This window comes from Nerophis lumbriciformis, linkage group LG16 (assembly GCF_033978685.3).
Source record: "Nerophis lumbriciformis linkage group LG16, RoL_Nlum_v2.1, whole genome shotgun sequence".
NCBI lineage: Eukaryota > Metazoa > Chordata > Actinopteri > Syngnathiformes > Syngnathidae > Nerophis > Nerophis lumbriciformis.
Genome location: NC_084563.2, coordinates 8,143,299 through 8,165,891, shown reverse-complemented (window position 1 = coordinate 8,165,891; position 22,593 = coordinate 8,143,299). Strand labels below are relative to the sequence as shown.

At 40.9% G+C, this 22,593-nt stretch overlaps 1 protein-coding gene across 1 annotated transcript in view; it reads right to left on the bottom strand.

Moving 5' to 3' along the window:
• pdgfc (platelet derived growth factor c) overlaps window positions 1-22,593 on the bottom strand; it is a 158,969-nt gene that overhangs the window by 18,767 nt on the left and 117,609 nt on the right. Inside the window, exon 3 of the mRNA XM_061976590.1 lies at window positions 22,408-22,588. Coding sequence (XP_061832574.1) covers window positions 22,408-22,588 — 181 coding nt within the window. The remainder of the gene's footprint in view (window positions 1-22,407; window positions 22,589-22,593) is intronic.

Below are 22,593 nucleotides of genomic sequence, written 5' to 3'. Positions count from 1 at the left end.
TTGAATATAAAAGAAAGTAAAACAATATTTACAAATATTTTTTGCAAATCAATAATTATAATTGACATTTATGTTCTATTTTCATATCAATTTTAAACATTATGTACGTGGATCTGATGATCTGATGAATATTTTGCACTTAAAATTAGGGATGTCCGATAAAGGCTTTTTGCCGATATCCGATATTCCGATATTGTCCAACTCTTTAATTACCGATACCGATATCAACCGATACATACAGTCGTGGAATTAACACATTATTATGCCTAATTTGGACAACCAGGTATGGTGAAGATAAGGTACTTTTTTTTTAAATTAATAAAATAAAATAAGATAAATAAATTTAAAGAAAATTCTTGAATAAAAAAGAAAGTAAAACAATATAAAAACAGTTACATAGAAACTAGTAATTAATGAAAATGAGTAAATTTAACTGTTAAAGGTTAGTACTATTAGTGGACCAGCAGCACGCACAATCATGTGTGCTTACGGACTGTATCCCTTGCAGACTGTATTGATATATATTGATATATAATGTAGGAACCAGAATATTAATAACAGAAAGAAACAACCCTTTTGTGTGAATGAGTGTGAATGAGTGTAAATGGGGGTGGGAGTTTTTTTGGGTTGGTGCACTAATTGTAAGTGTATGTTGTGTTTGTTATGTTGATTTAATAAAAAAAACTAAATAAAAAAAATAATAAAAAAATAAAAACGATACCGATAATAAAAAAAAACGATACCAATAATTTCCGATATTATATTTTAACGCATTTATTGGACATCTCTAATATACACATTAGGATAATGATTTTTTTTTGTTATTCTGCACAGCAAAAAGTCAGAGTTCAAAAAACAAGAAAAAAAAATACAAAAATGAGGGGTATTTTATTTGAACGAAGCAAAATTATCTGCCAATAGAACAAGAAAATTCGGCTGGTCAAGACTTTCCAAAACAAGTAATATTAGCTAACCTCAATGAACCCAAAAATACCTTAAAATAAGTATATTCATACGAATAACAAGTGCTCCTTTCTTGGTAGAAAAAAAAAAGACCCTTTTGCTCAATATGTTGAAAAATATTCCTAAATTAAGTGAATGCTAGTGCCATTATCTTGACATAATGACATGCGCTCGGCATCATTTTTTTTTTTTCATGCTTGAAGTAAGAAATTGTTACTTTAAAAAAGTAGTTTTATACTTGTGAGTGTTGATGACAAAGCTTTGCAACACTTGATATTCTAGTTTCAAGCATGTTTTACTCAATATAGGTCATCAAATCTCAGCAACAAGCTGTAATATCTTACTGAGATCATTTAGGACAAAAACCCTTAAAACAAGTAAAACACTCTAATATAAAATCTGCTTAGTGAGAAGAATGATCTTATCAGACAGAATATAAGCAAATATCACCCTTATTTGAGATATTTAATCTTACTTAGATTTCAGTTTTTGCAGTGTGGGTCGTGAAATTGAGAGGAATTAAGAAGGACGCGTCACCTTGACAACGAAGCGTTCGTTTTCCACCTAAACTTTCAGGGATTCCTGAAACTTCCGGAAAGTAATCACATGTTTTATAGGGGGGATGGGCACAGTGCGATGTGACCCGGGTAATATACTTTATCAGTATCAGTATCCAAACGTTCGCAAACAGAGGGGTTTGAAATCGAGGTTCCACTTTAATTGTTTTTTTGTTTTTTTTTTCAAATTAGGAAAGTGTTACGCTACTTATACCACTTGCAAAAAGTGCCAAATTCTTTATTTTGCACACTTTTGCCAGCACCAACGGTTTTGGAACCAGGATAAAATCATAGAAATATGATACATGTACTTTGTTGAAGCATCTGATAAAGTCATGCTTAAGTTTCATCTCATTGCACATGACTGTGGTGCGTTCGAGGACCCCTTGATAAAGTCTGAAACAGAGGTATCGCTAGTTTTTTTAAGACAGGGGAGGATTAACCCACAGATGCACTGATAATGATATAAACGAGGGATGTCCGATAATGGCTTTTTGCCGATATCCGATATTCCGATATTGTCCAACTCTTTAATTACCGATACCGATATCAACCGATATATACAGTCGTGGAATTAACACATTATTATGCCTAATTTGGACAACCAGGTATGGTGAAGATAAGGTACTTAAAAAAAATAAAAAATAAAATAAAATAAGATAAATAAATAAAAAACATTTTCTTGAATAAAAAAGAAAGTAAAACAATATAAAAACAGTTACATAAAAACTAGTAATTAATGAAAATGAGTAAAATTAACTGTTAAAGGTTAGTACTATTAGTGGACCAGCAGCACGCACAATCATGTGTGCTGACGGACTGTATCCCTTGCAGACTGTATTGATATATATTGATATATAATGTAGGAACCACAATATTAATAACAGAAAGAAACAACCCTTTTGTGTGTATGAGTGTAAATGGGGGTGGAAATTTTTTTTGGGTTGGTGCACTAACTGTAAGTGTATGTTGTGTTTGTTATGTTGATTTAATTAAAAAAAAAAAAAAACAAAAAAAAAAACGATACCGATAATAAAAAAACGATACCGATAATTTCCGATATTACATTTTAACACATTTATCGGCCGATAATATCGGCAGGCCGATATTATCGGATATCTCTAGAATAAACATTAGGATAATGATTTTTTTTTAGTTATTGTGCACTGCAAAAAGTCAGTGTTCAAAAAACAAGAAAAAAAAAATACAAAAATGAGGGGTATTTTATTTGAACTAAGCAAAATGATCTGCCAATAGAACAAGAACATTCGGCTGGTCAAGACTTTCCAAAACAAGTAATATTAGCTAACTTCAATGAACCCAAAAATACCTTAAAATAAGTATATTCTCACTAATAACAAGTGCACTTTTCTTGGTAGAAAAAAAAAGAGACCTTTTTGCTCAATATGTTGAAAAATATTCTTAAATGAAGTAAATGCTAGTGCCTTTATCTTGACATAATGATATGCGCTCGGCATCATGATTTTTTTTTTCATGCTTGAAGTAAGAAATGATTACTTTAAAAAAGTAGTTTTATACTTGTGAGTGTTGATGACACAGCTTTGCAACACTTGATATTCTAGTTTCAAGCATGTTTTACTCAATATAGGTCATCAAATCTCAGCAACAAGCTGTAATATCTTACTGAGATCATTTAGGACCAAAACAGTCTAACATAAAATCTGCTTAGTGAGAAGAATGATCTTATCAGACAGAAAATAAGCAAATATCACCCTTATTTCAGATATTTAATCTTACTTAGATTTCAGTTTTTGCAGTGTGATTATTATTATCCACTTAGCCTACATGAATTAGATAATATCTACCTTGCAAGGTAGATATACAAGGCACATTTTCAGGATTCATGCAGATCCCAAATACAGATCAGCAGGTACCAGAAGGTAAGAAAAGTAACTCAGATATGTAACACTAGTGAGCTTTAGAGAATATGAAGAGATGTTTGGTCTAGAACATGTTTTGCTTTATTCATTATTGACGTGTTGCTTGCTTTGACTTTTATTTGAACTTTTATGAGTTTTTTTTTTTTTTTTTATAGCCGACATATTTGAAAGAAAACAACAATCTCCAAGTCTTTTACATGTGGCCCGTTCTGGATATTTTAGCCCCAAAAGCGGCACATACAGTCATGATCAAAAGTTTACGTACACTTGTAAAGAAGATAATGTCATGGCTGTGTTGAGTTTCCAATCATTTCTACAACTCTTATTTTTTTGTGATAGAGTGATTGGAGCACATACTTGTTGGTCACAAAAAACATTCATGAAGTTTGCTTCTTTTATGAATGTATTATGGGTCTACTGAAAATGTGAGCAAAGTATACATACAGCAATGTTAATATTTGCTTACATGTCCCTTGGCAAGTTTCACTGCAATAAGGCACTTTTTTGGTAGCCATCCACAAGCTTCTGCTTGAATTTTTGACCACAAAATTGGTGCAGTTCAGCTAAATGTGTTGCTTTTCTGACATTGACTTGTTTCTTCAGCATTGTCCACACCTTTAAGTGCGGACTTTGGGAAGGCCATTCTAAAAACTTCATTCTAGCCTGATTTAGCCTTTCCTTTACCACTTTTGAGGTGTGTTTGGGGTCATTGTCCTGTTGGAACACCCAACTGCGCCCGGCTGATGATTTTAGCTTGTCCTGAAGAATTTGGAGCTAATCCTTCTTTTTCATCGTCCCATTTAAAGCACCAGTTCCATAGGCAGCAAAACAGGCCCAGAGCATAATACTACCACCACCATGCTTGAAGGTAGGTATGGTGTTCCTGGGATTAAAGGCCTCACCTTTTCTCCTCCAAACATATTGCTGGGTATTGTGACCAAACAGCTTCATTTTTGGCGACAACCCATCTTTTATTTGTATTCAATGATATAACACTTTTTTTTAAGTGCAGACTTTGTGAAGGCCATTCTAAAACCTTCATTATAGCCCGATTTAGCCATTCCTTTACCACTTTTGAGGTGTGTTTGGGGTCATTGTCCTGTTGAAACACCCAACTGCGCCCAAGACCCAGCCTGCGGGCTGATGATTTTAGCTTGTCCTGAAGAATTTGGAGGTAATCCTCATTTTTCATTGTCCCATTTACTCTCTGTAAAGCACCAGTTCCATTGGCAGCAAAACAGGCCCAGAGCATAATACTGCCACCACCATGCTTGAAGGTAGGTATGGTGTTCCTGGGATTAAAGGCCTCACTTTTTCTCCTCCAAACATATTGCTGGGTATTGTGACCAAACAGCTTCATTTTTGGCGACAAAGCCAGCTTTTATTTGTATTCAATGATATAACAAGTCTTTTTTAAGTGCGGACTTTGTGAAGGCCATTCTAAAACCTTCATTCTAGCCTGATTTAGCCAATCCTTTACCACTTTTGACGTGTGTTTGGGGTCATTGGCCTGTTGGAACACCCAACTGCGCCCGGCTGATGATTTTAGCTTGTCCTGAATAATTTGGAGCTAATCCTACTTTTTCATCGTCCCATTTAAAGCACCAGTTCCATTGGTCCAGAGCATAATACTACCACCACCATGCTTGACGGTAGGAATGCTGTTCCTGGGATTAAAGGCCTCACTTTTTCTCCTCCAAACATATTGCTGGGTATTGTGACCAAACAGCTTCATTTTTGGCGACAAAGCCAGCTTTTATTTGTATTCAATGATATAACAAGTCTTTTTTAAGTGCGGACTTTGTGAAGGCCATTCTAAAACCTTCATTCGAGCCTGATTTAGCCATTCCTTTACCACTTTTGACGTGTGTTTGGGGTCATTGTCCTGTTGGAACACCCAACTGCGCCCAAGACCCAACCTGCGGGCTGATGATTTTAGCTTGTCCTGAAGAATTTTGGAGGTAATCCTCATTTTTCATTGTCCCATTTACTCTCTGTAAAGCACCAGTTCCATTGGCAGCAAAACAGGCCCAGAGCATAATACTACCACCACCATGCTTGACAGTAGGAATGGTGTTACTGGGATTAAAGGCCTCACTTTTTCTCCTCCAAATATATTGCTGGGTATTGTGACCAAACAGCTTCATTTTTGGCGACAAAGCCAGCTTTTATTTGTATTCAATGATATAACAAGTCTTTTTTTAAGTGCGGACTTTGTGAAGGCCATTCTAAAACCTTCATTCGAGCCTGATTTAGCCATTCCTTTACCACTTTTGACGTGTGTTTGGGGTCATTGTCCTGTTGGAACACCCAACTGCGCCCAAGACCCAACCTGCGGGCTGATGATTTTAGCTTGTCCTGAAGAATTTTGGAGGTAATCCTCATTTTTTATTGTCCCATTTACTCTCTGTAAAGCAGCAGTTCCATTGGCAGCAAAACAGGCCCAGAGCATAATACTACCACCACCATGCTTGACGGTAGGAATGATGTTCCTGGGATTAAACACCTTTTCTCGTCCAAACATATTGCTGGGTATTGTGGCCAAACAGCTCCATTTTTGTTTTATCTGACATCACATGGACAAAGATAAGACCTTCTGGAGGAAAGTTCTGTGGTCAGATGAAACAAAAATTGAGCTGTTTGGCCAAGTATGTGCTCCAATCATTCTATCACAAAAAAAATAAGAGTTGTAGAAATGTTTGGAAACTCAAGACAGCCATGACATTATGTTCTTTATTATGTCAACTTTTGATCGTGACTGTAGTCTTCAGGTCCTGGTGCAATGTCTGTCAAAAGTTTGAGTAGACTTTGATCTAATTGTGGTCTCTTTTTCCCCCCTTTCAAAGAGTAAAACAGCTGAGTCAGCAGCGGATGTCATAATTCCCAATAAGAAAGTCACTTTGCATAATGGAAGCAGGTGGACGATGCGATTGGAGCGATGTAGCGTGAGTCAAAAGGTCTTTTTTTTTTGGAGCTATTCAAGGTCGGATGAGCAAGGCGTTTATTTCTGCTGGCTAAAATGACAGATTGACGGGGAAATTGCCTATTAGGATGCATCTGGATAACAATCTCGCCTTTGTCATGCGCTCCCAAACCACTTCCTGGCTTCCATGAAGCCACAAAGTCTATTGTGCGTGAAATAAAGTCTTCTTTCCCCCTTCCGCACTCGAGCTTGGAGTGAAAACAGACTTGGCCGAGTCTTTGAAACGAGAATGGACTATGGTTTCCCAGGATTCCCCCTCTTTAGTAACACAAAAAAAAACCTGACTTCATTGAGAATTCACGCGTAAAAAGTCGTGCGGTGTTTGCCGACTTCAAGCATCTCGCCGTGTTTTAACAATCCGGGTTGCCAAAATGTCTTCCTGTCAATTACAGACCGCCGCTTATTTTCTCTCAACCCCGTGGAAGTGGTGGGGAGGAATTTTTCACTTGTTCAAATATAAACCGGGGCGCTGGTAGCTGGGAACAGAGCGCCGCTGTTCCACTGTGGCGTCTTCAAAGAGATGCCGGGGAGAGCAAATATTGTCAAGCTGGCACTCTTAAAGGCACTTTAATACTTCTACTGCATACCTCACTACACGGCAGATGTTTACACGCCAGGAATAACAACACACGGATACTACAGTAGGGATCTTCCCATCAGGGTTTACTGTAATAACAATAATAATAATAATAGATTTTATTTGTAAAAAGCACTTTACATTGAGTAAACAACCTCAAAGTGCTACATTGTATTAAAAAAAAAAAAAAAGATAATAAAAAATATATACAAATAAAATCTAGAACAGCCAAATAGCTAAAACTAGTATGCATATATCTAAAAAAAGGCTTTTATAAAAAGAAGGGTTTTTAAGTATTTTTTAAAAGCATCCACAGTCTGTGGTGCTCTCAGGTGGTCAGGGAGAGCGTTCCACAGACTGGGAGCGGCGGAGCAGAAAGTCCGGTCTCCCATTGTTCGTAGCTTCTACTGCATACCTCACTACACGGCAGATGTTTACACGCCAGGAATAACAACACACGGATACTACAGTAGGGATCTTCCCATCAGGGTTTACTGTAATAATAATAATAATAATAATAATAATAGATTTTATTTGTAAAAAGCACTTTACATTGAGTAAACAACCTCAAAGTGCTACAGTGTATTAAAAACAATTAAAATAAAAAGATAATAAAAAAATAAATAAGAATAAAAACTAGAACAGCCAAATAGCTAAAACTAGTATGCTTATATCTAAAAAAAAGGCTTTTTTAAAAAGAAGGGTTTTTGAGCCTTTTTAAAAAGCATCCACAGTCTGTGGTGCCCTCAGGTGGTCAGGGAGAGCGTTCCACAGACTGGGAGCGGCGGAGCAGAAAGTCCGGTCTCCCATTGTTCGTAGCTTCTACTGCATACCTCACTACACGGCAGATGTTTACACGCCAGGAATAACAACACACGGATACTACAGTAGGGATCTTCCCATCAGGGTTTACTGTAATAATAATAATAATAATAATAGATTTTATTTGTAAAAAGCACTTTACCGTATTTTCCGCACTATAAGGCGCACCTAAAAACCACAAATTTTCTCAAAAGCTGACAGTGCGCCTTATAACCCGGTGCGCTTTATATATATGGATTAATATTAAGATTCATTTTCATAAAGTTTCGGTCTTGTAACTACGGTAAACAGCCGCCATCTTTTTTCCCGGTAGAAGAGGAAGCGCTTCTTCTTCTACGCAAGCAACCGCCAAGGTAAGCACCCGCCCCCATAGAACAGGAAGCGCTTCTTCTTCTACTGTAAGCAACCACCCGCCCGCGTAGAAGAAGAAAAAGTGCGCGGATATTACCGTACGTTTCATTTCCTTTGTGTGTTTACATCTGTAAAGACCACAAAATGGCTCCTACTAAGCGACAGGGATCCGGTTCATGAAAAGACGCAATCTCTCCATCCGCACACGGATTACTATTTCACAGCAACTGATATTCCTGTGAACCGCACTGTGGATACAACGGGAGCACGTACGGTGAATATTCGCACCACAGGGAATGAGAAGTCATCCTTCACTGTGGTTCTAGCTTGCCATGCTAATGGCCAGAAACTTCCACCCATGGTGATATTCAAAAGGAAGACCTTGCCAAAAGAGACCTTTCCAGCCGGCGTCATCATAAAAGCTAACTCGAAGGGATGGATGAAGAAAAGATGTGCGAGTGGTTAAGGTAAGTTTAAGTTTACGCGAAGAGGCCGGGTGGCTTTTTTCACGCAGCTTCGTCCATGTTGATATACGATTCCATGCGCGCCCACATCACGCTGGTTTTAATATATTATTAAAGTTTGACTGACCTATTTGACTGTTTTTTTGACATTCCTTTAGCGCAGTTAGATGCGGCTTACAACACGGGGCGGCTTATAGGTGGACAAAGTTTTGAAATATGCCGTTCATTGAAGGCGCGGCTTATAACCCAGGGCGCCTTATGGTGCGGAAAATACGGTACATTGAGTAAACAACCTCAAAGTGCTACAGTGTATTAAAAACAATTAAAATAAAAAGATAATAAAAAATAAATAAGAATAAAAACTAGAACAGCCAAATAGCTCAAACTAGTATGCATATATCTAAAAAAAAGGCTTTTTTAAAAAGAAGGGTTTTTGAGCCTTTTTTAAAAGCATCCACAGTCTGTGGCGCCCTCAGGTGGTCAGGGAGAGCGTTCCACAGACTGGGAGCGGCGGAGCAGAAAGTCCGGTCTCCCATTGTTCGTAGCTTCTACTGCATACCTCACTACACGGCAGATGTTTACACGCCAGGAATAACAACACACGGATACTACAGTAGGGATCCTCCCATCAGGGTTTACTGTAATAATAATAATAATAATAATAGATTTTATTTGTAAAAAGCACTTTACATTGAGTAAACAACCTCAAAGTGCTACATTGTATTAAAAAAAATAAATAAAAGATAATACAAAATATATACAAATAAAATCTAGAACAGCCAAATAGCTCAAACTAGTATGCATATATCTAAAAAAAGGCTTTTATAAAAAGAAGGGTTTTTAAGTATTTTTTAAAAGCATCCACAGTCTGTGGCGCCCTCAGGTGGTCAGGGAGAGCGTTCCACAGACTGGGAGCGGCGGAGCAGAAAGTCCGGTCTCCCATTGTTCGTAGCTTCTACTGCATACCTCACTACACGGCAGATGTTTACACGCCAGGAATAACAACACACGGATACTACAGTAGGGATCTTCCCATCAGGGTTTACTGTAATAATAATAATAATAATAATAATAGATTTTATTTGTAAAAAGCACTTTACATTGAGTAAACAACCTCAAAGTGCTACAGTGTATTAAAAACAATTAAAATAAAAAGATAATAAAAAATAAATAAGAATAAAAACTAGAACAGCCAAATAGCTAAAACTAGTATGCATATATCTAAAAAAAGGCTTTTTTAAAAAGAAGGGTTGTTGAGCCTTTTTAAAAAGCATTCACAGTCTGTGGTGCCCTCAGGTGGTCAGGGAGAGCGTTCCACAGACTGGGAGCGGCGGAGCAGAAAGCCCGGTCTCCCATTGTTCGTAGCTTTGTCCTCGGAGGTTGGAGGAGGTTAGCCTGTCCGGAGCGGAGGTGTCGTGTGGAGTATTTGGGGGTGAGTAGTTCTTTGAGGTAGAGGGGGGCATTACCATGGAGGCACTCGTGGCAGCAGCACTTTCTGCTAGAACTCCACTGTGGATCTCAGCTTTACAGTTGCCGCGTCTGTTACGATACAATGCGCCACCTTTCCATGGAGGCACTGGTGGGTTCGTAGTGTACATTTGTATATAATAATTCCGGACTATAAGCTTCTACTTTTTTTCTACCCTTTGAATTTATAATTCCGGACTATAAGATGCTACTTTTTTTTCTAAGATTTGAACTTATACAAAGGTGCGGCTAATTTATGGATTTTTCTTAGCCGACGGCCATAATTAATAAATGATAAATGATAAATGGGTTGTACTTGTATAGCGCTTAATTAAAAATAAAAACAACCCCAGTGCGCATTCGTCTGTGCGCCGCGCTGGGCGCACGCCACTCCGGCTGCAGCAAGCGGCTGCATTCAATCGCCAATCAGCAATCTACACACCTGTCGCTGATTAGATCTCCCGCCTTCTTAAGCCAACGCAACCTGCTATCCCGTGCCAGAACGTAGCGACCTGTTCCTGTTAGTGTTGTAACCATACCAATATTTTGGTACCGGTACTAAAATTATTTTGATACTTTTCGGTACTTTTCTAAATAAAAAATATATATGCAGGTTTAGCAATGCAGGCTTTGAACATTGCCCATTCCTGTTCAACGTCCCTAACCTCCACATGGATGGCAGAGAAGTCCCGCCGGAGATGGGAGTTGAAGAGGACTCCTCCAAAACGTTCCCAGTTCACCCGCACTACACGTTTGGGTTTGCCAGGTCCGTCCAGAGGTTTCCCCCCGCCATCTGACCCAACTCACCACCAGATGGTGATCAGTTGACAGTTCAGCCCTTCTCTTCACCCGAGTGTCCAAAACACACGGCCTCAGATCAGCTGATACGATTACAAAATCCATCATCGAACTTTGGCCTCGGGTGCTCTGGTACCAGGTACACCTATGAGCATCCTTATGCTTGAACAGGGTGTTTGTTATCGCAAGTCCATGACTAGCACAGAAGTCCAATAACAATTCACCACTCAGGTTCAGATCAGGGAGACCGTTCCTCCCAATCACGCCGGTCCAGGTATTACTGTCATTGACCACGTGTGCGTTGAAGTCCCCCAGCAAGACTATGGAATCCCCTGGCGGCGCCTTAGTCGTGTGTCTTTATTTGTTTAGAAAAGAGAAAAAAAAGGGGAAAACATTTCGTACGTCTGGTACGTCTTGGGCCGGTATAGCTCGGTTGGTAGAGTGGCCGTGCCAGCAACTTGAGGGTTCGATCCCCGCTTCCGCCATCCTAGCCGCTGCCGTTGTGTACTTGGGCAAGACACTTTACCCACCTGCTCCCAGTGCCACCCACACTGGTTTAAATGTAACTTAGATATTGGGTTTCACAGAGTAATGCGCCACTCACACTGGTTTTAACCCTTGTGTGGTGTTCGGGTCTGTAGGACCCGTTTTCATTTTTTAGTAAAAGAAAAATGATACAATTAATTAATTTTTCAAACTGAGACTCACTGACTTTGGCTCATTTTCTGTGAAGAACATATATCAGAATGCATATTTAATGACCACACCCTTACACATTTCTATTACATATAAGATGTCCGGGTCCACCGGACCCGGGGCTAATAGAAGTGTGGAAATTGATGTTATGTGTACCACACACACACACACACACACACACACACACACACACACACACACACACACACACACACACACACACAGCAGGCCTAGACAGGAGGAGGACAGAGTGTAGGTACACGGAACATCAGAGGGTCAAATGTGCGAGAAAAAGAGAGCAGACAGTGTTGACAAACAATGTTGCAACCTTGTGTGGGAACCGCAGGTGCAGAAACACAGAAGAAGAATCCCTGTGGGATGCAGAAACTGGCAGATACATTTTCCCTGCAACGTTCATATTGTTGTTACTCAGCCAGCGTTTGTGGGTCTGATGGACCCGTTGCATTTTGTGGCTTTTAATGCCTCACAATCAAACACTTTTATGTTAAAATACTGAACAGATGTAGCAGAACTAGTACGCATATATCTAAAAAAAACTTTTTTTTTAAAAAGTAGGGTTTTTAAGCCTTTTTTAAAAGCATCCACAGTCTGTGGTGCACTCAGGTAGTCAGGGAGAGCGTTCCACAGACTGGGAGCGGCAGAGCAGAAAGCCTGGTCTCCCATTGTTCGTATAACTCTCTAATACCTAAATTTCCTTTGGTGGATAATATAATCTAACTACACCGCTTTCATAGTGAGTTTACTGACATTTATAATTAAGAACTTTACACTACTTTATATTAGAAATAGCAAACATGTTTATTGGGATAAGGTAAACATCTGTTCAGAATTTTAACATAAAAGTGTTTGATTGTGAGGCATTAAAAGCCACAAAATGCAACAGGCCCATCAGACCCACAAACACTGGCTGAGTAACAACAATATGAACATTACACAAGGGTTAAATGTAACTTAGATTTTGGGTTTCACTATGTAAAATCGCTTTGAGTCACGAGAGAAAAGCGCTATATAAATATAATTCACTTCACTTTACTGGAAAGCAATGTTCCCTCTAAGGTGCGCGCCTGTCCAATTGCGCGCTGCTCAAGCGTCCTCTGCGCACGGCAAATCTATGCCACGCACAAAATCAAATAAAAAAAATAAGCGCATAACAATTTTTGACACGACACGGACACAACAGAGAAAACAGTTTTCGTCATCATTGTTCAAATATTGTAACGTCTGTCGAGACGCTTTGAGGACATGAATTCCATCGATCACTTTACTGAGCAAAACTCTTTGTCGGCCATAAACACATCACCAAAACATTAGTAAAAAAAATTATATCTAGCAAAACTGGACGTGGCCCTGCGATGAGGTGGCGACTTGTCCAGGGTGTACCTCGCCTTCCGCCCGATTGTAGCTGAGATAGGCTCAAGCGCCCCCCGCGACCCCAAAGGGAATAAGCGGTAGAAAATGGATGGAAACTGGTCGTTTTCTGCAGTACAAACCAGACCAAAACCAACTTTGTTATATCAACAGCAGCCGCTCGCTCTTTCTCACTTGCGCCAACACATGCACATATGGCACTTAGCCAGTGATGCGTTTACAGCCACACAAAAAGTCGGACAACTCCAACACCACACATAAAGTGTCATTCCAGGTCGTTACACTATGATTTACCAATCAGATGTGTGCTTATTCTAGGGTAATTTATTAGGAATCTTCATTTATAAATATTAATCATGAAATGCTGTTAGTATATTAAATAAATACTAATAAAAAATATATTTTTTACAAACAGGAAGTTGCAGGAATCCCCTGCTTACATCTCATTGTGCAACATGTGAATGTTTTAATGGGAAATAAATGCAATGTCTGAAAGGGGTACAAAATATTTCCAAAGCAGGACCTCCACCCAGACAAACAATACAAGTACACAGTTCATGAAAAACAATATTTTTTCTTATTGTCATTGTAAGTGGGCCTAAACACTTATATCGGAAATGGAAATTGATTATTGATTGATTGATTATATTAATAAGAGAATGTTGTCTGTCTATCTGTGTTGGCCCTGCGATGAGGTGGGGACTTGTCCAGGGTGTACCCCGCCTTACGCCCGAATCCAGCTGAGATAGGCTCCAGCACCAGCTGCGACCCCGAAAGGGACAATCCATCCATCCATCCATCTTCTTCCGCTTATCCGAGGTCGGGTCGCGGGGGCAGCAGCCTAAGCAGGGAAGCCCAGACTTCCCTCTCCCCAGCCACTTCATAGTGGCTGGGGAGACATAGTCTCCCCAGCCACTATGACATAGTCTTCCCAACGTGTCCTGGGTCTTCCCCGCGGCCTCCTACCGGTCGGACGTGCCCTAAACACCTCCCTAGGGAGGCGTTCGGGTGGCATCCTGATGCCCGAACCACCTCATCTGGCTCCTCTCGATGTGGAGGAGCAGCGGCTTTACTTTGAGCTCCTCCCGGATGGCAGAGCTTCTCACCCTATCTCTAAGGGAGAGCCCCGCCACCCGGCGGAGGAAACTCATTTCGGCCGCTTGTACCCGTGATCTTGTCCTTTCGGTCATAACCCAAAGCTCATGACCATAGGTGAGGATGGGAACGTAGATCGACCGGTAAATTGAGAGCTTTGCCTTCCGGCTCAGCTCCTTCTTCACCACAACAGATCGATACAGCATCCGCATTACTGAAGACGCCGCACGGATCCGCCTGTCGATCTCACGATCCACTCTTCCCTCACTCGTGAACAAGACTCCGAGGTACTTGAACTCCTCTACTTGGGGCAAGATCTCCTCCCCAACCCGGAGATGGCACTCCACCCTTTTCCGGGCGAGAACCATTGACTCGGACTTGGAGGTAAAAAGCTCCTCGGTGGTAAGGCCCCGGGGGTGGATGAGATCCGCCCGGAGTTCCTTAAGGCTCTGGATGCTGTGGGGCTGTCTTGGTTGACAAGACTCTGCAGCATCGCGTGGACATCGGGGGCGGTACCACTGGATTGGCAAACCGAGGTGGTGGTTCCTCTCTTTAAGAAGGGGAACCGGAGGGTGTGTTCTAACTATCGTGGGATCACACTCCTCAGCCTTCCCGGTAAGGTCTATTCAGGTGTACTGGAGAGGAGGCTACGCCGGATAGTCGAACCTCGGATTCAGGAGGAACAGTGTGGTTTTCGTCCTGGTCGTGGAACTGTGGACCAGCTCTATACTCTCGGCAGGGTCCTTGAGGGTGCATGGGAGTTTGCCCAACCAGTCTACATGTGTTTTGTGGACTTGGAGAAGGCATTCGACCGTGTCCCTCGGGAAGTCCTGTGGGGAGTGCTCAGAGAGTACGGGGTATCGGACTGTCTGATTGTGGCAGTCCGCTCCCTGTATGATCAGTGTCAGAGCTTGGTCCGCATTGCCGGCAGTAAGTCGGACACGTTTCCAGTGAGGGTTGGACTCCGCCAAGGCTGCCCTTTGTCACCGATTCTGTTCATAACCTTTATGGACAGAATTTCTAGGCGCAGTCAAGGCGTTGAGGGGATCTGGTTTGGTGGCTGCAGGATTAGGTCTCTGCTTTTTGCAGATGATGTGGTCCTGATGGCTTCATCTGGCCAGGATCTTCAGCTCTCACTGGATCGGTTCGCAGCCGAGTGTGAAGCGACTGGGATGAGAATCAGCACCTCCAAGTCCGAAAGGGACAAGTGGTAGAAAATGGATGGATGGATGGATGGAGATTGAACTTGTTATTTAGTCAGGTTTGGGACAGGTGTGCTGCTGGTGTAGCCACAGTGTGCACGTCTGATGTTGCTCACATGGGCTCCACTGAATGCTCAGGGACTTTTTGCGTTTGCTCACAAACATGAAAAATTAGAGGGAACATTGCTGGTAAGGCTGTTATGCTGTAATGCAGATTTCAGTCAACTTTTTAATTGCTTTGTAATTTCTGCCCGACGACAGCATCTCTGAGCAATTTATTGTACTATTATTTATCTGACACAATCAGCTGCATGCCATTTTTGCTGTTATCACATATTTTTTTTAGGCTGCGACCACACCATTATTTTCATTATGTCATTTATATTGTTATAAAGGACAGCTGAGCTACTCTGCTCGCCTTATAAAGGTCAAAGGTCAGTCTTATCACTGGAGGGACACGCTATAAAAAGTGTAAAATTCTCATTCCATATGAGCTAAATATAGAGCAAAATGGTCCGTGTAAGGACCACATTAGGAGAGGATATTACTTCCAGGGGAGGATAAAACATGATAAGAAAGCGACGGACAAAAGAAGGCCTTTTCTATCTCTTAATTCCCACTTTCATTTCAGGGCCTGAATAGAAGCCATGTGGGGGTCAGGGCATCCGGATGAGACGTTTACTCCACACCACTCGGCTTTTATGTGGAACAATAACACTTTTGATTACCTGGAGGCAGAAAACCAATACATTGCACTTTTCTCACGCCCAGTCAGGCCACGAAAAGGTGGACAAAAAATACAAATAAATAATCCTCTTTTAGGACAACAAAAAAAGTCAATAAGTACAAACGTATGAGCCAATTTGGTTCCTGTGCAGCTCGATGGGTAGAATAAAAAAAGCATCCGACGAGCTCAATTGTCGTCAATTTGTCATGGAAACATTTGAGGCACGAAGCAGAGACGTTTAATTGCCAATTAAGAGATGGAATGTTGTTGTTTCTGCCCTTTCTTATGAAGTGGAATGAAATCATAATTCATTGGACACGCAGCTCACATGCAAATAATAACATACTCAGCCCAGCTGCTTTTAGGGTTCTCTTTGCAAGAATCCTATTGATTTGAACACTCAATGACAGCATAGTGTCAGGACTTGGACTTTGGCTTGGTTTGTTCTCCCGTGGTGCAAATGAACTGGACTGGTCAAGGCTTGAAGGTGGGTACATGATTTATTATAAACAATCAAAAAAGGAATAAACAAAAAGCGCGCACAGTGGCGGAGAATAAAACTAGACTTTAAACACAAAACTTGCACATTGGCAGAGACTATGAACAATTAAACAAAACACTAACTGTGGCTTAACGAACAAAAACTTACTTGGCATGGAACCGGCATGAAAAAAAGAGTAGCAAGGGTCGTCAGGGTGTGGAGAGTGTGCAGGAGCATAAATGTGGTGATGTCGTCAGAACGAACAACAGAAAATGAATGAACTTAAATACTATGGACATGATTAGTGAAAGCAGGTGCGTGACTCGAAACGTGAAACAGGTGCGTGACGTGACAGGTGAAAACTAATGGTTGCTATGGTGACAAGAGTGCACAATGAGTCCAAACGTGGAACAGGTGCGTGACGTGACAGGTGAAACTAATGGTTGCTATGGTGACAAAACAAAACAAAAGTGCACAAAAAGTCCAAAATTTAAACCGAACATTACTAAAACAAAACATGATCACACAGACATGACACATAGTTTGTACATTTAGGCATGAATGTACAAGTTGTCTATGTTCACTATTTTATTTAAGGACAAACTTGCAATAATGAACATATGTTTAATGTACCCTAAGATTTGTTGTTAAAATAAAGTCAATAATGACATTTTTTTTGTTGTCCCCTTTATTAAGAAAAGTACCAAAAAGTACCGAAAAGTATCAAAATAATTTTGGCACCGGTACCAAAATATTAGTATCGGGACAACACTTAAAGGGGAACATTATCACCACACCTATGTAAGCGTCAATACAGGTAAAAGCCAGTGAATTAGAATATTTTGAAAAACTTGATTTATTTCAGTAATTGCATTCAAAGGGTGTAACTTGTACATTATATTTATTCATTGCACACAGACTGATGCATTCAAATGTTTATTTCATTTAATTTTGATGATTTGAAGTGGCAACAAATGAAAATCCAAAATTCCGTGTGTCACAAAATTAGAATATTACTTAAGGCTAATACAAAAAAGGGATTTTTAGAAATGTTGGCCAACTGAAAAGTATGAAAATGAAAAATATGAGCATGTACAATACTCATTACTTGGTTGGAGCTCCTTTTGCCTCAATTACTGCGTTAATGCGGCGTGGCATGGAGTCGATGAGTTTCTGGCACTGCTCAGGTGTTATGAGAGCCCAGGTTGCTCTGATAGTGGCCTTCAACTCTTCTGCGTTTTTGGGTCTGGCATTCTGCATCTTCCTTTTCACAATACCCCACAGATTTTCTATGGGGCTAAGGTCAGGGGAGTTGGCGGGCCAATTTAGAACAGAAATACTATGGTCCGTAAACCAGGCACGGGTAGATTTTGCGCTGTGTGCAGGCGCCAAGTCCTGTTGGAACTTGAAATCTCCATCTCCATAGAGCAGGTCAGCAGCAGGAAGCATGAAGTGCTCTAAAACTTGCTGGTAGACGGCTGCGTTGACCCTGGATCTCAGGAAACAGAGTGGACCGACACCAGCAGATGACATGGCACCCCAAACCATCACTGATGGTTTGGGTTGGTTTGGTTTGCATTTCCTTTGGAAATCGAGGTCCCAGAGTCTGGAGGAAGACAGGAGAGGCACAGGATCCACGTTGCCTGAAGTCTAGTGTAAAGTTTCCACCATCAGTGATGGTTTGGGGTGCCATGTCATCTGCTGGTGTCGGTCCACTCTGTTTCCTGAGATCCAGGGTCAACGCAGCCGTCTACCAGCAAGTTTTAGAGCACTTCATGCTTCCTGCTGCTGACCTGCTCTATGGAGATGGAGATTTCAAGTTCCAACAGGACTTGGCGCCTGCACACAGCGCAAAATCTACCCGTGCCTGGTTTACGGACCATGGTATTTCTGTTCTAAATTGGCCCGCCAACTCCCCTGACCTTAGCCCCATAGAAAATCTGTGGGGTATTGTGAAAAGGAAGATGCAGAATGCCAGACCCAAAAACGCAGAAGAGTTGAAGGCCACTATCAGAGCAACCTGGGCTCTCATAACACCTGAGCAGTGCCAGAAACTCATCGACTCCATGCCACGCCGCATTAACGCAGTAATTGAGGCAAAAGGAGCTCCAATCAAGTATTGAGTATTGTACATGCTCATATTTTTCATTTTCATACTTTTCAGTTGGCCAACATTTCTAAAAATCCCTTTTTTTGTATTAGCCTTAAGTAATATTCTAATTTTGTGACACACGGAATTTTGGATTTTCATTTGTTGCCACTTCAAATCATCAAAATTAAATGAAATAAACTTTTGAATGCATCAGTCTGTGTGCAATGAATAAATATAATGTACAAGTTACACCTTTTGAATGCAATTACTGAAATAAATCAAGTTTTTCAAAATATTCTAATTTACTGGCTTTTACCTGTATATACCTTGATGTTGCAGAAAAAAGACTATATATTTTTTTAACCGATTTCCGAACTCTAAATGGGTGAATTTTGGCGAATTAAACGCCTTTCTATTATTCGCTCTCGGAGCGATGACGTCACGTTGTGACGTCACATCGGGAAGCAATCCGCCATTTTCTCACTTTCGTCGGTGTGTTGTCGGAGGGTGTAACAACACGAACGGGGACGGATTCAAGTTGCACCAGTGGCCCAAAGATGCGAAAGTGGCAAGAAATTGGACGAAATTTGTTCAAAATACGAGGCTGTGGGGGAAAGCCGACGAAATGGTCAGTCGTTTGTTCCGCACACTTTACCGACGAAAGCTATGCTACGACAGAGATGGCAAGAATGTGTGGATATCCTGCGACACTCAAAGCAGATGCTGACATCAACTCCAAAATTGGACAGATCAGCTTTCAGGAAAAGAGAGCGGATGAGGGTATGTCTACAGAATATATTAATTGATGAAAACTTTATTCATTACTCGCGGTTTTACGTAAATTATTGTACATAAACTGTGTTTACCAATAATTTTGCTTATCAACATTTACTTTTTTCAATCATTCGAGTACATTCGGGTAGTCTTTGTGTAATGCAGTATTTTGTGTCTATTTAGGTATGGTTAACCTGAGTGCTGAAATCGTGGAAAAATACACTCGGCTGCGAACCGATCCAGTGAGAGCTGAAGATCTTGGCCAGATGATGCCATCAGGACCACATCATCTGCAAAAAGCAGAGACCTAATCCTGCAGCCACCAAACCGGATACCCTCAACGCCTTGACTGCGCCTAGAAATTCTGTCCATAAAGGTTATGAACAGAATCGGTGACAAAAGGCAGCCCTGGCGGATTAATAAAACATTTTTTATCTGAGCGGTGCATTGTCAAATTTTGCCAAAAATTATAAGGGCTATTTTTTTAATTTTTTTTTTGCACCCGGTGTAACCGGTGGCTCACTTCTTTTTACACTTGTTTGCCAGTCACTAATGTGCAAAGGTGCCTGTGCAGTTAATAAAGGAGTCATCAATGTCACGGCCCGGGCGCATGTCAATGCACTTTCTTCGGTGAGCCCCGCGGAGCGCACCTCGGGACACGCCCACGGCCGTTCACCTCCTGCATGTGTCACTCCGGCGGCAGCAAGCAGCTGCTTTCCATCAGCACTGAACGCACCTGTCACTAATCAGAGGACTGCCTTCAAAAGCCTGCACAACCTGCTATCCGGGGCCAAAACATAATCTTCTGTTGAAATACCGTAAGCAATCTTGCTTTATGCTCTCTGTGTTTTCCTCCCCGTGTTTGATCAGTCTCGTGTCTTCTTTGTCGTCCTTCCTGCAGTCTGCCTTCGTCCCACGTGACGAGCTGTGCGTCTCGTCTTCCTTGTTTCTTCCTTCAATCCTCGACCTCCCGCATGGACACAGACCTTAGACTTGGACTTAGACTTAGACTTCCTTTTTATTGCCATTCAAATTTGAACTTTACAGCACAGATAAGAACGAGATGTCGTTACATAAGCTCATGGTAGTGCAGGATAAAAAAGCAATAAGGTGCATATATAAATAATAAATATATATAAATAATATATAAATATACATATAAAATAAATAAATAGATTACTGTACAGATAAATATATTGCACTTTTTCACATGCGTCCATGTTCATGGATGTATGTTATATTGTCTTTTTTTATTCCAGCGAGTTAATCCATTTTGGGGGGAGTTGAGGGGATAATTTAATTTAATTATGATGCGTTCAAGAGTCTTACGGCCTGAGGGAAGAAGCTGTTACAGAACCTGGAGGTTCTGCTTCGGAGGCTGCGGAACCTCTTTCTAGAGTCCGGCAGTGAAAACAGTCCTTGGTGGGGGTGGGAGGACTCTTTTGCAGATTTTCTGAGCCCTGGTCAGGCAGCGGCTTTTTGCGATCTCCTGGATAGGAGGAAGAGGAGGCCTGATGATCTTTTGACGCCTCGCTATACCTCCGACAACCTACCTCCATTTCCCTTGGTTTACTTTATTATATTTTTTTATTTATATATATATATATATATATATATATATATATATATATATATATATATAAATCAGTCTGATTGACAAACACTTCCCCAAAGGCAACACCCTAAGAAAAGTATTCAACAAGAACAACATTAAATTGAGCTACATCTGTATGAACAATATACGACAAATTATCTCAAACCACAACAAAACAATTGCAAATGAGCCGTCAGCCCCCGGACAGAGCGACCCCAAAACCAGCAAAGGCTGCAACTGCCGCAAGAAACCTGATTGCCCTCTCAACGGTGGGTGCTTACAAACATCAGTTGTTTACCAATCTAAGGTAACACGCAAGGACATTAACACATCCGACACATATGTAGGATTAACCGAGGGAGAGTTTAAAACCAGATGGAACAATCACAAGGCTTCTTTCAGGAACCAAAACCTGCGGAATACCACACAACTCAGCAAACACATTTGGGACCTCAAAGACAATAATGTTGAATATTCAATAACATGGCAAATTCTTGCATCCAGCACACCTTACAATAGTGGTAATAAAAGATGCAACCTATGCTTGAAAGAGAAACTGTTTATTATATACCGTCCAGACCTGTCATCCCTTAACAAGCGCAGCGAAATTGTATCAGCATGCCGCCACAGACGGACACACCTCCTAGGTAACACATGAGCCAATCACCACGCCCCTACGCCAGCCTGTACCCACCCACTCTGTGCCCTATATAAACCATGGTATGTGAATGCTCCCATTAAAATCTCCTGATGATTGAGGGAACCCCTCATGAAACAGGCCTGTAGAGATGAAGTAGTCTTGTGATTTTTTTTCCCACACATACATATATTGCGCTCTACTACGGTATCGAGCACTATTTTTTGGATAACCTTATTAAGACATATATATATATATATATATATATATATATATATATATATATATACATATTCTATCATTATTTGTTATATATATATATATATATATATATATATATATATATATATATATATATATATATATATATAAATTGTTAATGTGTTATACTCAAAGCACTTTGACAATATTTCCACATTCACACACACATTCACACACTGATGGCAGGAGCTGCCATGCGAGGCGCTAACCACGACGCATTAGGAGCAAGGGTGAAGTGTCTCGCTCAAGGACTCAACGGACGTGACGAGGTTGGTAGTAGGTGGGGATCGAACCAGGAACCCTCAGGTTGCTGGCACGGCCACTCTCCCAACCGCACCACGTCGTCCCATTATATATATATATATATATATATATATATATATATATATATATATATTGTATGTATATAAATAAATCTATAGCTTAACTATGCCCCCTTGTGGTCTGTGCCGTCTACTCCCCCTGTACATAACTAGTCATGGCCGCAGTTTGACCCCGGAATGCATTGTTTCAAATTCCATTAACTGTGATGGGAAAAAAAAAAAACAGAAGACCACTCATTTTCCTAATTCTTACCGCAGGCTGGATGGAGTAGCGGATGAGGAAGCCTGGCTCAGACGGGAAATATTCATCGGAGATGAAGCGGATGCGGACCTGGTTGCCTTTGGAGAGGTGACCCACGGGAGGCGACTGTGACCCGCACCAGCGGCCCAGGAGCGTCTTGTCACTCGGATCCTCCAGCTCCACAAAGTCGTACCTGAT